This window comes from Barbus barbus (genome assembly GCF_936440315.1).
Source record: "Barbus barbus genome assembly, chromosome: 38".
NCBI lineage: Eukaryota > Metazoa > Chordata > Actinopteri > Cypriniformes > Cyprinidae > Barbus > Barbus barbus.
In genome coordinates, this window is record NC_136716.1 from 25,901,568 (window position 1) to 25,917,360 (window position 15,793).

Below are 15,793 nucleotides of genomic sequence, written 5' to 3' on the forward strand. Positions count from 1 at the left end.
CATAAGGCAGTGAGGCGGCAAGTCAGCAGCCTAAGTTATCTGCGATATCTGTGCAGGTAGTAGACGCCGGAAGTTGAATCAAGCATCACTTGCAGAATTGGGAGAAGAAGCTAGCACTTTAAAACTGTGTAAATATGATTTATTTCATTCACATATATGATGGTTTCTCCAGCCCATGCACCGCACCTCTCTGTCACTAGTCTGTCATTATTGTTGTTTCATGAATGGTTGATGATGAAATTAAAAAACATACCTAGAAAGTGAAAAGAAAAGCTCTGCGGCAGTTCAGAGAAAGGAAAGAAAAGAAGTGAGATCTGAGAAATGAAGCTCGTTACAAAGTTACTGAATTAAACTGAAACGATGATCTGATTTTAACTGAATAATGACTGCTTACTGTCTTTTTAGAGCTGCTTTACAGCAGAATTGATTGATCTCTGTTTGCATAACTGAATGATTATTTTCCTGTTTATCACTAAAGCTGCTTTGAAACAATCTGCATTGTATGAAGCACTATATAAATAAAGATGACTTGACCTGATTCAAACAAACGTCTGACCATCATCACTTTGAAATGGCACAGCAGTGATGTGAATAATAATGACTTTACTGCATGGCAAGTTTATTAGTACAATTATTCAAATTTATTATCTTAGTTATTATTCATTTAAATATACTTTGTGTTCAGTGTTTTCATTTTAATATCTAATATTAATATGTATTTATATGGTAGGCCTATATTTTCAGTAAATATAGATTTTGTTTTTTTTTATTTTCATGATGAAATGTTTATTGATATTTGCATTACATCACGTGTCAGTCACCTTGCAGTACAAATATTAATCAGCATATGCTGAAAAACTGATATCAGTGAATGCATACTCGTTTAAATGATATGAAATTAAGCTGTCATTATTTCTGTTTTGAAATCAGGCAGTGGTTCATCTGCCATGTTGCCATACAACACACTCTATGGTGCTTTTTGTGATCTCAACTGACTGCTATTGACAGAATAAGTGATATTCATGTCTCTGAATGCTCATCACATGACAACCGTTTGCTTTCATCAGCTGCAGGATCATTTTGTTCCCAGAACAGTTATTATTTCTCAGTTAGTTATTCTATATCTTAAACAGTAGACAATGGCGTTAGAAACGGGTTATGCGTTTAATTCTCATGGAGTGTGTGAACTGATCAAATATAAACCTTGAATGCAAACGTAAAAACCTCAAAAACATGAAGTATCTAAAGATTTCCTTTATAATGATGCATACATGCAGATCAGCTCTTTGTACTCCTTACCCACTTAACTAGTTTAACAAGGATAATTTACCCATAAACAGAGAATCGAGATATTCATCTTTAGAGAGTATCACAAGTCTTTATTCATTTCAGTGTTCTTTAAAAATGAAAATAAAAATAAAATAAGACACTGTATTTCACACTATTAGAAAATTATTTGTGCAAAATATTAAGAAATAATTTCCAAACTTGATCTATATAAACTGACATTTATAATCTGACATTAATTCATATAAACATTCCTTGAAAGTCTGAAAAAGAGCAAAACCAAACAGTCTCACTGTGTTTCCTCTTCAACTTCACAGTCACATGTACAAATATATGCACTGATCAACCAGATCAATAATCTACTGTTATTTCATAGAAATCAATATAAAACAGAAACAGAGTTTTAAACCAACAGCCAGCGTTCTAAATTCAGTAGTTTGAGATATAAGATATGAATATATAGTTTTAGATAGTAGAGTATGTAGTTTAGTGGAGTTCAAATAAAACATGAGAACTCGTACTGCTGAGTCAATGCTGTTATATCACATCTTCTGGAGGAGTGCTGTTGTCTTCTTCATGTTTGATGCACAGAAACATCCTCTTCTGGAATCCACAAGGTCTGGTGAAGTTTGCTTTGGTTTTGCAAATGATTGTCATGATGATGATGATGAAAAGGATGCTGAAAAAGCCCACAGCTGCAGCGATCGTATCCTTGGATACAGTATCCTTGGATACAGTATCCTTGGATACAGGATTATCTGCTTTATTTAACCCTGAACCTAGAAAAAAGGACATTTACTCTGTTTTAATTATTGTTTGAATCATACATTAATTCAGCACATAAGACTGCAGGCAGTCAGATTCTTCACACAGATTTTCACAAAACACCTCTGCTGCTGAGAATCTGATCAAACTGACACACGCAGGCAAATATATACACATTTCTAAAAATCACTCTGATTGTAATATCTTGAGAGATATGGTACTTTTTGGAAACCATAATCATGCACCAGTTAGCCCTTAAACATGCCAATAAATTTCAAACATTTACTGAATTATAAAGAACAGTATTATAAACGGTACCTGTTATGTCCACAGTGAAATTAGTTTTATTCACTCCACAATTTGTTTGTATATAGAATCTGAATTGTTCTGTGATTGCTGTAGTTGGAGTGAAGCGGCATGTGAAGCTGTTTCTCTGTTCAGAGGAGTTCATAGGAAACTCTCGAGGACAGACTTCTGAGTCATTAAATCTCTCAGGGTATTGAAACTTATACATTATAATGCAGCATTCAGTGTTCTTCAGTGAGACGCTGCAGGTGAGATTTACTTCTTTCCGCACAAAACCAGTCACATTCTCACAGCTTACACTGACATCTGAAAAATAACAATGTATATCATAATACAGCAACTGAACAATAAAAAACACAACTCATGAAACTCTTGAACTTATGTGTGTAACATATTGTTTTATGTAAAAGAGCACATTAATGGGTATTAAATAATGTACTGCTCCCTGAACATAATGGATTTCCCTTCATATTGTGTAAACCGCTCAAACAGTAAATCTGTATTTTGAATCAGACTAAGAGCCCATTTTTTATGTTTTGTACATCTATGAAACAGATTTGACCATGTTTTCCCCATTATCTTAGATCTTTAGTTTCTCTTCTAAATTCTCACACAAAGTTGAAGTTTATTCTCTCACCTTTATCATCTTGACAGACAGCAGAAAAGGTCCAAACCAGAACGAGCAGTAGCACATCATTTACAGTATTCATGGTAGTGATGCTGCAAAACGGAATAAAACATTTTTGCATCAAAAATTAAACTTAACAAGAGATCAGGAAGATTTACTACAATATGTATTTATACAATGTATGCCACTTAAATATTTTGCAGTTGCATGGTTTCACACGAAAAAAAATCATACTTTAATAAGAGTAAAATACATGCAAAACCACAAGATTTATTTAGAGCACACAATAAAACACATCCGTTCATGTATCCGCGACAGCAACGGAATATCATGAAATAAAAATCTTTCTGTTCATTATGTTCACTGGATGAACGAAGGAAACACCGCAACAATGTTCAGACAAAGACATTTTAAAAAAAGTTTTCTAGTCGGCATTTTGAAAGATCTGCTAAATGTGTAATAAATGTATTTTAATATTTTCCAGTAGGTTTGGTTATGAATTAGTGAATGTTAAGGCAGTTATTGCTCACCTGGGGTCTGTATGTCCTCACGGTCTGAGTTCGTTTCACTCTGACTCTACAACTTTCAATTTGACTCACATTTATTTATGTTGTTGTAACATGTCTGACCAGTAGCTGGTGCTGTCACTAACCTGCAAATTTCCCCTGCATGCCATAATGATGATGCCGGCTGTCATCATAGGCTATATAAGGGCTGGGCATCTTCGGTCCTGGAGGACCACTGTCCTGTAGAGTTTAACTCAAAGCAAGGGTGTAGTTTTGGTTTCACATGGGAACTTGATGCACTGAGAAGAGATCCAGGCTGACAAAGTCTTTCCGTAAAAGTGTAGCTTATTAAAAATCAATTATCAAAAATATAACTGATATTGATTACAGATGATTGTGTTATGTGAAAATATGAAAATGAAAAGAAAAGATAAAAAAATGGATACAATATCCAAGCTGAACATATTCTGCTAAAACTAAGATAAAAGTCTAACAGAGTAATCTGATCGGAGTATAGTAATATTCAAGAGCCGCGAGACGAAGCTCTTCAGAGCATGCAAAGAGAAAGAAAGATTAAAGATGCCAATTGAAGGGGCATTATATAAGCTGGAGACGTACATCTCATAGGTCATGGAACATTCTCATCTGATCATCAAAATATTAAAAATATTTACCTATTATTGTCCTTCCCCTCCCCTTTATTTAGATCATGTCAGAGCAAGGTCAACTTCACTTGTCGGAGGAGGTTGTTGTGGTTTTTACACCCTTTGAGCAGAAACAGCAAGCGCTGCAAATCTTCAAATATCACTAGGCTAAATATTATATCCACTTAGAAGGGAGTGCTTCATACCAAGAAAATTAAAGACAAACCGAGCAACATCTGTGCAAAAACATCATGCATAAAGAATGAGTTTCCAACATCCTGTCCAACATGAATGGAAAATAACAGGGTTTACCTTTATATGTCAAATGATGGAAATATACTACATCAGTGGAATATGAGTATAACTGGAATTATGAATATATATGCATAATACTTGAGTAACTGAGTATGAATAACACATTAATATGAATGTAATGTAATAAAACCATAAAAGAATATGTTATAATGAATATACTGTATGAATGAATATGAAAAATAAGAAAGCATAACCACATTGTAAATGGGCCTACACCAGTTATGCTCCCTCATAAACTTTATTTATTTGCTTGGTTATATGTTTATTTTTGTAAAATGGTATTTTGTGCTATCATCCACACATGCAAAGATGGTTGATAACATAACTGCAAAAAAAGTAATAGGCTATTTATCAATAACTTGTTTACATGGGATATACAATGTATTTTATATTATTTAGGCTTGTAGGTTATAGTTTGACAGAATGCTCTAATGCAACACGTCAAGCCAATCTAACTTAACATTTTCTTATATTAATATTGTTTATTTCTTACTCCTTAACAGTTAGGCTGTTAATGATTTAATCTGTGCCATCTCTTGGAATATGTGAAGGCCAGATTTTTCCATCACTCACCATGAGAACCCATTTTACTTAGCATATGTTATAATAAGGCTAGTCTATTAATAATTACCAGGCCAATATTGACTTTTATCTTTATAGCATTTGTTATTAAAAAAAAAAAAACATCAGCCTGCACATTTGGAAACAGTAACATGCCACAGTATATAAATCTATAGGGAAAAATCTATTCCCCTAACAGATCACCTATCATAAATTTACCAAAATAAATAAATATGATAAATTCTAGTAAAGGTGGTCATGATTAGTTTCAAAAAGATTTGAATATACGTTAGAGCTGGTGCAAGATTGTTTTTTCTCCTCGTATCATCAGTCTTTTTAGTTTGTGCCTTTTTTAGATATGTTCGAATTTCTCCATTGCATTTTAAACTGGCAATTTGTCATCATTGTACAGTCAGCATACATGTCGTACCCACGTTTATTAGATCCACGTCTAATAATGATCTTATAGGATTGCTGAAACCTCCACAGACATTGAGATGGACATATTTGATATTCTTGATGCTGCTCTGTTGTTATGAACACAAAAGGTATTAAAATGGTCTAACAGTGCTCTTAAAAGCACTCGAACGACCAATCGGATCAAAGAAGACAGGGCTGTACTGTTCACAGACACCGAACATGAATTTAATTGAGTTTCAGCAGTAAAGAAGTGCGATTTTGTTGTGCAATACTTCAGCTTAATGCTTGTCACTAAAGTTAATCACATGCTCGTGTTTTTAACTCTCGCCAGTTCAAGCATTCAGGCAGAAGAAGATGACTATGGAGCACAAAACCATCCATAAGTAGCACAGGTATATTTGTAGCAATAACCAACAATACGTTTTATGGGTCAAAGTTATCGATTTTTCCTTTATGACAAAAATCATCAGGATATTAAATAACGATCATGTTCCATGGAGATATTTTGTAAATTTCTTACCATAAATGTATCAAAACTTAATTTTTGATTAGTAAAATGCATTGCTAAGAACTTTAAAGGAGATTTTCGGAATATTTTGATCCCTCAGATTCCAGATTTTCAAATAGTTGTATTTCAGCCAAATATTGTCCGATCCTAACAAACCATACGTCAATGGAACGCTTTGATGATGAAGCTTTCAGATGATGTATAATCTCAATTTTTTTTTTTAATTGCCCTTATGACTGGTTTTGTGGTCCAGGGTCACATATTTGCATAATATCAGCTATCAGCCACCTTGCACTAGGTCTATACATATTAATCAGCAGACACTGAAAAACTGATATCAGTAAATGCACAATAAATGTTTACAATACAGTGACATTAAGTTGTCATTATTTCTGTTGTGAAATCAATCAGTGGTTCATTTGCCATCTTTACACCTGTTGCCATACAACACACTCTGTGGTGCTCTTCTGTGGTCTCAACTGACTGCTATTGATGGAATGAGGGATTCTCACATGAGAGCTGTTAGCTTAGATAAGATCATTTTGTTCTCTTTCTCGGAAGGGTTATTACTTATCGGACAGTTCTGTATCTCAAACAGCAGACAATGGCGTTAGCAACAGGTTATGGGTTTGATTCCCATGGAGTGCTAGAACTGATTAAATATAAGCCTTAATGCAATGTAAGCTGCTTTGAATCAAAGCATCTGCCAAATGCATAAATAGAATTCATTCCTCAGATTTCAGAAAACTAATCTCAAAGTTGATTTGCTACCTGCAATGTCCACAGAAAATTCCGGATAGTATCTTCCACACCGTGTTTGCACAAATTATTAGATTTTTTCTTTAATTTCTGTAGTTGGAGTGAAGCGGCATGTGAAGCTGTTAGGAAGCTCTTGATTACAGGTTATTGAGTCTTTATAGCTCTCAGGATTTTGAAACTGATAGATTTTAATGGAGCATTCAGCACAATGCTGAGGGACACTGCAGGTGAAAGTTATTTATTTTGCTACAGTTCCAGTCACATCATCACAGCTGACACTGCAGCCATCTGAAGATATAATAGAATAATGCAACTGAACGATAATAAAGATCTATTTTGACATATCATGAAACTCTTCAGACTTGTTGTGTCTGTGCCCATATTGTACTAAATCTACACTGCATTATGTGTTTTGTACATTAGATTATCAGTAGGATTTGATCTCTAGCCACGAGCCACACATTGTATTACCGATTATGAATTGTCACTGTATATATACACAACATATTTTCTCAAAGCAGAATAATACAGCAGTCTCTGCATACAATCACGTCCCGACTGTTTCTTTTAATCACATTTACATTCAGTCAGATAGTCAGAGGAGAAAACACAAGATCCTGTAGGCATGATTGAAAATGTGATTTTATTCTTATCTGTATAAAAACATTGCTTTAGAATAGAGAGTGTATAAACATGACAATTAGCAGGAAAAATGTTTATTGTTCCCTGACCTTAATGGATTTCCCTTTCTATTGTGTAAACTGATCAAAGTGTACACAAAACGCTGGCCAAATCACAGAGATGCCGATTCGCGCGGGACTAATATTATCAAAGCACCTCGGTGTTGTCACGGTGCACACACGAGGGAGGAACCAGGAACACGCAGACGAGGATATAACTTCAAATAATAATCTTTACTTATAACATCAAGGCAGGGCAAGACAAGACAAGACAAGACAAGGCAGGGCAAGACACAGACAAGACAAGACAAGGCAGGGCAAGACACAGACATCCAACACCGGGGATAATGAGTAGACCAAACGAAGTTTAACTGAACAGACAGGACTAATATACACAGGTAAATCATAGATAATGAGACGAACATGGCTGGACAAGAATTAACTAATGATTACATCAGACAAGGACAGGAAACAAACCAAATATGGAAACATGAGGCGGGAACACATGACAGACACGACAGTTCCCTGACAGGTGTTCGGCGAAATATGGTAGATCATTTGTGGGGGAATTTGCAGAATCAAAGTTTCAGTTTTTGATTAAATATTACGACGGCAGACTATTTTTTTCCCGGTGTATTGACTTGCACGGTTTAATTATTCAACACAAGACTAGCCATGTGCACTAAAAAAGTAAGTAGGGTCATTTTTGATTTCATGACAACTTCATTGAATCATTTTCAATACCATTGGCAAAACTACTACAGACTGTATACTGCCATATAGATATTTTAATATTTCAAATTGTCTTGTCCATCCATTTTTTCAAGGCAAACATTATTTCAAGCTTTGAGTGGTTTAATCCAAGTCTTCTAAAAAAGACACGTTCACTTTATGATGAACAGATTTTAATATAGGCTTTTATTTACATGTAAACAGGCCTACGTATAAACATTGATTAATTACCATTACAAAAATCTCAATCTTAAACATTTGCTCATTCTGTGTATTTGTGTCTATAGGGTAACTTTGTTGCTATAGCTTACAGCAAAGAAGCTTGATTTCAAACTGAACTGAATTTACAAAAAAACTAGTACAGTCAGTAATACAATTCTAAAACAAATGACCTCAATTTAGTTGAGGTATTCGAAATATGACACTGAATTTTTATAAGCAGTGATTTAAGAGCCATATATATTATTAATTTAGATAAATGGAACATCAGATGGATTTGAGTAGTAGTGATGCAGTTAGACAGAGTAGGATATTTATATGTAGCTACAAATATAAATGTAACATTCCAAAACATTCAAACTTACATTTTAAAGAATTTAAAGTTCCATCTTTCATAATGAAAGACTTCCTGGTGCAATTTCCAGTATGATCTTCATCGGTCAGGCGTGGATCTATTCTGAATGATAACTTTTGACAAAAGATGAATAATTTCTACTATAAAAGCACGGAGAGATCGCGATTGCACACAGTCTGAGTGCGCACAAGCAATATCGGAGAGAAAGGACAGGCAGGCAGTTCATTTGTATAAAAGTTAGGCCTATTTGAGAGTGCGCTTCCAGTTTTCTGCTGATTACATGACTGTGTTCTCATGTTACAATAAAGCGCTCGCCACATTTGAGCGGGAATGATTAAAATAATGCAGAATACCTGCAATCCCGCGCAGATATTCAGACTCTGTAACTGACAGGAGGCGGACTCGTGTCAAACTCACTGTCGGAGGAGAGAGACGCAGCATGTTTCGGTGTAGGGCAGGCTATAAACGGTATATACTGCGGAAAATTAGTAATAGAACCGTGTCAGCTTTTTCAGTATCGGTATCAAAATATAGATATTTATGATAACACTACCAGTTTGTTTCTCCAAACTTGGACTCCAGTTAAGGATCAGCTCTTCAAAAGCTGCTAGCCCCTCACTGCAGAGCAAAGATCCAGGGGGCAGGGTTGGATCCACATCGGTTCAGATATCAGGGCTTTTATTGGTCCGTTTACGATCGGATATCTTTATTGGCTACTGAAATGCCGTCAAAGGTTTGAATATCAATTCAGTAGCCAATAAAGATATCCGATCGTAAACGGACCAATAAAAGCCCTGATATCTGAACCGATGTGGATTACTCCGTAACAAACTATGATTTGAATGTAATGAAGTAGATTATTTTGCTTAATTTGTACTTAAGTACAAGTAAAAGTACAGCTTTAAAAATATACTCAAAAAAAGTACCCAAAGAAGCTACTTAATTACAGTAACGTGAGTAGCTGTAATTCGTTATCTCCACCACTGCACACAACCCTCAAGGTGTTTTTGTATCTTTCGTTTACCTGAACACATTTTCTTTTTTGTATGCCACATTTTTTTAGTACAGCTGCTTTTGAACAACATGCATTGTTAAAAGTTGTATAGAAAACTGAACCATGAGACAACCTGTCATTGAAAAATCTCTCCCTCATTAAAGGTAAACAGGTTTTTAATGGATTTCATCACCTCTAAATGTAGTCGTTAATGAGTCGTTAAACCACGTGAATGCAAAATTTTCCATCATATACAAGTCTCCACCGTTGAGCCTCGAGCGAGGTGTTTCCATGTTGCTTCAGGGTGACTTTCGCTGTAACAGACATGCATTTTTAAAATAGTTTTGGAATCATTGATTTGTAATGCAGTAGCAGAAGTACCACTGTGTCTTGCCAACATGTTTGCATTCCTTCACCCCGCTGGCCTTCTACTCTCTGCGTCATGTTTCAGGGAACTAGTCCAAGTATAAAAGCTTGATTGAGCATAAAACAACCCATGTCACTGTGACTTGTTCTAGTCTTTGACTTGCTTAAACTCCCCAAAAGATCTAATCTAACAGTAGAATCAAAGTCCCAGAAATGTGTAGAAAAATCATGACCTGATCTACAGAAAGTAATACATATATTAACATTGTAGTGATTGTTCATCAGTGACCCAAGAGAACCTGCTTATCAAAGGGAAACAAGTTTTTAATGTATTGCATCACCTCTACAGGCACATGAGCCGTTAAACCATGTGTCAAAACATGAATGCAGTTTTTATAAAATTGTACGTCATGGCAAAATTACAAACAATACAAGCCTTTGACAAACCTTTGAGCCTCAAGCTGGTGTTTCCCATGTTTCCCAGAGTGCTCTCTCTGTAACAATCATGCATTTAAAATGATTTGAACTCATTGTTTTGTTATTCAGTAAACACATTAATTAACATGTCTGTCTCTTGCCCAGATTTTTCCATTTGTTTATCTCCACTGGTCTCAAACTCTCTGTGTCACGTGGCAGGGAATCCATCCAAGTAAGTCCTCGGTTGGTTGATAAATCCTAATATGAGTTTGAAGGATCATTAAATGCAAACTGCGTGTTGCTTCAAGAGAGCAACCATACATCTGTGTTCTGTTTTATTTACTTTCTTTTATATTAATTTATTCTTCATTCAGTTATTATGTTTTATTTTTCCATTTAATCATTTAATAATACACAATTTCTATACTTATTTCACTGATTTATTCTTTGACTGGTCATTTATTATTCGTTTTATATATTTTTTATTGTTGTTAAATCTTATGATTGTGTGTTTCGAGGACTGTTCATCTTCATGAATAAGAGATATGAGGGAATGTTTATGGAAATTCAAGGTTTATGGGATGTTGTTGTGAAGCAGTTTGGTATAACACTATTTGATGGATTTGTGCTGGTCAGACAAAGCACTGAAACATATGCAATTAGGATTATTCAGTAAAATCTTCTCCTTTTTATAAACACTTCATCTCCTGCTACTGCTCTTCACGGCTTTAAACATTGAGCAAAATATGGACAGCAATTGGGATGTTTTGACCCAGCGGTTTGATTACCGCCCAGAAGGTTGGGTTAAACATTTACTCAACGCTGGATTGTACATAAACCAGCGTTTCTTAGAGTGTAGACTTGAGTTTTGGATATTTTGGGTAGAGACAAGACTTGCTGTTAACAGGTTTTAGGTATTAGACAATTTTGCTGACTAGCTGTTCAGTTACCAGACCAAACAGATCTGGTGTCTGCTGGATCTTAATTATTTGGTATGGAGGCATGATCTAACAAGTATGATAATCATAGTCAGTTTGAGCTAAATCTGTGGCGCCAGTGCATTGCATGAAATAAACTGATCTACAAAAGCTGACTGTTTTAAAAAAGTGGTTTAATAGGCTAATACATAAAATGTGGAAACATGGGAAGCATAGTTGTCCAATATTAGACTAAATCTTTCTTCTTCCATATTTAAACTTCATATGAAGTGAATTTCACTACTGTTTTATCTCCTACTAAAACACCATCAATAACTTCACATGGGAAGTTTGGTGTGTTTCACTATAGAAGAAAAAGAGGCTATACAAACACGGTCTGTACAGATCTTCATACAACTGAACCATATACAAAAGACCAAGAATAAACAAAGAGGGAACAAAACAATGTATTGTTTCCTTCACTATAAGTTTATAACAATATCGGTTTTATCTTCATTTAGAATAATAAAGCAGCAATGGATGATATATATATACACCTTAGAACAAGATGCAAATGAGAAGTTTATGTACATTAAAAATGAGGTTTCATATAATCTATATATGATAATGATCCATCTTGTTTGTTGTGAACTCAAATGCTACACTGGATTTTAATACAAAGTACGTGAGCTGTGGGGTCATTTTACTTTATTTTTCTCTGTTTCTCAGAACAGTAATTCAGAAAACACATCTCACGATCTAGAAGTCTTCTTGACCAAAATAAGGCACAGCTACTTTTCACCCAGATTCCTGGTCTGCCCTCCTCATCATGTGATGATAAAAAACACATGTGCCAGATATTAATCTTTAAAGAGTAGCCTATCAGAAGTCTTTGAGTTGCTAACTTGTTAAACCAATTAAACACGCTCTACAAAGCATTGCTGTTCACACTATTAGAAAACTACATGTGCAGAATATTAACAATAAACAGCTACAATGATCAAACAGATCTACCATTATTTCACAGAAATCAATATAAAACAGAAACTGTGTTTTGAAATCTGCAAGCAGAGTTATATAGTTCAGCAGTGAAGTCTAACAGACAGAGTCGTTTACTGGAGTTCAAATAAAGCGGGTGTCTTTCATGAGCACCATGTGAAAATTAACAAAAAAATCATTTGGTATGCTGAGTCAGTGCTATCATGTCACATTTTCTGAATGATTGCTGTTGTCTTCATCATGTCTGTAAACCAGAAATGTCCTTTTCTGTTTGGGGTGTTTTTGTGTTATTCTGTAAATGATTGGCATTATGATGATGATGAGACAGCTTATAACAGCAGCGATGACGGCGATCTTAAATCCACGACCTTCTGCTTTCTTCTGTTCAGATGTTTCTGATACGTCCCAGGCAGGTTCTTCTGGAAAGATGAGTTTTAAATGTTTTATGACAGTGTTTAAATAATAAACTCAACTTCAGCCAATCAGAGAATCTGTTAATGATTTCTTGAAACAATTTAGAAACCATAATCAAACATCAACTTCTTTTTTAAGACCTTGAACACTAAAATCACGTGATTTAAAATTATACATGTGCTGACAAGAGTTTAAAAGCTGTTTTCTGTGTTCTGGAGCTCAGTAATCAATAACTATAATAGAATAATACCTATCTTTCCAGGAGTGATAACTTCAGCGAGGATTTCAGGTTTGAGGGTCTCTGTTAAACGATTTTAAACCACTGTTAGTAGACAGAAAATAAATGTATATCTACAAACATTTATCAAATTATAAATAACAGTATTATATACTGTACCTGTTATGTTTACAGTGAATTCTGTTTTTTTCATTCCACACGTTGTTTGCAGAAAGAATATGATTTGTTCTGTGATTGCTGTAGTTGGAGTGTAGCGCCATGTGAAGCTGATCCTCTGTTCACAGGAGTTCACAGGAAACTTTTCTTTATGGATTGTTGAGTCTTTATAGCTCTCAGGGTATTGAAACTTATACATTGCAATGCAACATTTAAGACACTGCTTAGAGATGTTGCAGGTGAAAGTTGCTTCTTCCCCCACAGATCCAGTCACATTTTGACAAGTTACACTGCAGAAATCTGAAAAATAACAGTAGAGTTTAAGAATAATACAAATTTCTGTATTTTTTAAACAAGAAATAATTCAGATTCACTTCCAAACAATACTGTTTTTTGTTTTTTCATTTAGGCCTATTTATTTATTATATATCTAATCAAATTTGACCAAATTTTTTTCTCATTATCTTAGAGTCCCTCGCCATTCTCACACACACTCTCTATGAGAAAGTTTATTCTCTTACCATCACCAGCTCGACAGACAACGGTGAAGACCCAAACCACAATGAACAACTGCACAGCACTTATGGCATTCATTGTTTTGATTCTGCAACAGGAAGAATTACAGATACCTCAGCATGATTAATAAGGAAGTAGCCTACTATGGATTACAGTGCAGATACAGATACATTTAAGAGGATGAAGTAGCTTTCAGAAAGCTTTCAGTGTTTTACTTGGATTGAATCCAAAAACAAAAATTATATCATAATTTTAACAAAGGCTAAGGTACAAGCCATATGGAGTAATATACAGTAATGGTCTACTTTGAAATGATGAGGGTGATTAAGCAATGATTTTTTTAAAAATAAACTATTAGCCTACTTTATGCTTCAAGAAACACCAACATCTTCAAATGCATCTTTAGATTAGTTATATAATATTTGATTTAATAGGCTACAGAATTTTTGCTAAATCATACGTCTTTTACGAATGACCTACACCTAACCCCGGCCCTAAACCTACCCGTCCCTGGGGTTTAGCCACCTCGTAAAATACGGACGAGATAGCGCTGTCAAGCCTGAGAATATACGTCAATATGTGCCTCAGAATTGCGCAAGGCTTCACACACTCATGTTTTAATTTGGATGTTTTGAAGGCTGCAAAAGTATAGCCACAAAACCACAAAAATTCTTACAGTAAATCACTGGTGGCCCACAATGTTTATCCGCTGAATACAAAGCGCTGGACACAAATCAAACACCACGAAGCACAATCTTTACTGACTGAACACAAAAACTAGTCATTCTATAGGAAACACTGCAACATTTATTAGTCAAAATGAACACAAACACGTTTTCTATAGCCTACTCTGCCCAATGCGTAAACACCATGCACGTATTGATGGTTTCCCAGCAGCGCGTTATGAATTAGTGAAAAATATAAAAAGGAATTATTTCGTGTTCAGAGAGAGTTATTGCTCACCTGGGGTCTGTGTGTCTTCACCGTCTGAGTTCATTCCTCTGCGACTCTCTGTTGCGCACAGGAAACTTTCCGTTCGTGTTCTTGTAACTTTCTGGCCAGCAGTTGGTGCTGTTACTAAGCTGAAATGTTTCCCTTTAAAGATGATGACTGCTACCTAATGCTATTTCAACGTCAAATATACAGCCGTGATCAGAATTACTGGCACCCTTGGTAAATAAGACCAAAGAAGGCTGTGAAAATAAATCTGCATTGTTTATCGTTTTGATCTATTTATTTTTTTAAATCACCAAAATCAAACCTTTAACAAGTAATGAGGGGGAGGGGGATTTATTATGAGCAAAATATCTCTTAAGTATATTCCCATTGATATTTACTTTTTGTATGCACACCAGGGTAACTAACTCCCGTTTCCACCATCAAACAGCACCTACATCACCACATGTTGCTTGGGAGGGTTTCAAGGAAATTCCCTGCTCTGATCCAAAAACTAACTCCAGCATGTTCAGCTTCCAGAGAATTCCTGACAAGAAAGGGCTCTTTGGTCAGTTTAAACTATAAAATGAACTTTTGGCAGCAAACAATCAAGAAGATTTTGATGCAGACAAGGATACAAATGTGTCCCATGTGTACAATGAAATATACTGCTGTATGTTATGTTGTTGGCCTATTTTTTTCTGCCAGAGATCCTGGACATCTTGTTCTGATAGATGGCATCATGGATTCAACAGCAACAGATACATTTTTTTAATGGATTGCATCACCTCTGAATGCACAATGAGATGTTAAACAGTGTGCATGTGTATTAATTAATAAACAGAGGATTCAGATATTCATCTTTAAAGAGTGGCACAAGTCTTTATTTCAATGTTCCTTTAAAAATAAAAAATAAGACACTATACAAATCGTAATTATTCTAAATATTTGACACCCAGTGTATATCTTGGGTATTTACAATTTTCTGAATTTTAAATGTTGAATGTTTCGCTTTTTTTGCTTACACCAAAATAGTAATATGTTAGTCTTATGATAAAACAGAAAATAAGTGTTGAATAAAGATGGTTAAGTTGTTTGTAAATATAAGCTTGTAAATATATTTCATTGCCAATTTAAAATCTGTCTTTCAGATGA

General features: G+C 34.9%; 1 protein-coding gene and 1 long non-coding RNA gene across 2 annotated transcripts; both read right to left on the reverse strand.

Annotated features, from left to right (window-relative positions):
- Positions 1-773: 773 nt before the first annotated feature.
- LOC306857341 lies at positions 774-3,612 on the reverse strand. Its single transcript, XR_013783100.1, has 4 exons — positions 3,517-3,612; positions 2,996-3,078; positions 2,371-2,664; positions 774-2,066 (listed from the first exon to the last, which is right to left on the reverse strand). It is a non-coding gene; the product is annotated as an uncharacterized lncRNA (long non-coding RNA).
- A 7,939-nt stretch (positions 3,613-11,551) lies between these two features.
- Positions 11,552-14,814, reverse strand: LOC306857382 (uncharacterized protein). The gene is made up of 5 exons (XM_079397305.1): positions 14,666-14,814; positions 13,708-13,790; positions 13,190-13,486; positions 13,043-13,093; positions 11,552-12,797 (listed from the first exon to the last, which is right to left on the reverse strand). The coding sequence occupies exons 2-5, from the start codon at positions 13,778-13,780 to the stop codon at positions 12,580-12,582; spliced, it is 639 nt and encodes a 212-aa protein (XP_079253431.1). The 5' UTR covers positions 13,781-13,790; positions 14,666-14,814; the 3' UTR covers positions 11,552-12,579.
- Positions 14,815-15,793: the final 979 nt, after the last annotated feature.

Coding starts and splice junctions, on each gene's coding strand:
- LOC306857382 (XM_079397305.1), bottom strand. CDS start 13,780: ATGAATGCCATAAGTGCTGTGCAGTTGTTCATTGTGGTTTGGGTCTTC. Junction 13,094..13,189: donor ATTCACTGTAAACATAACAG/GTACAGTATATA, acceptor ATCGTTTAACAG/AGACCCTCAAACCTGAAATC. Junction 12,798..13,042: donor TATCACTCCTGGAAAGATAG/GTATTATTCTAT, acceptor TCATCTTTCCAG/AAGAACCTGCCTGGGACGTA.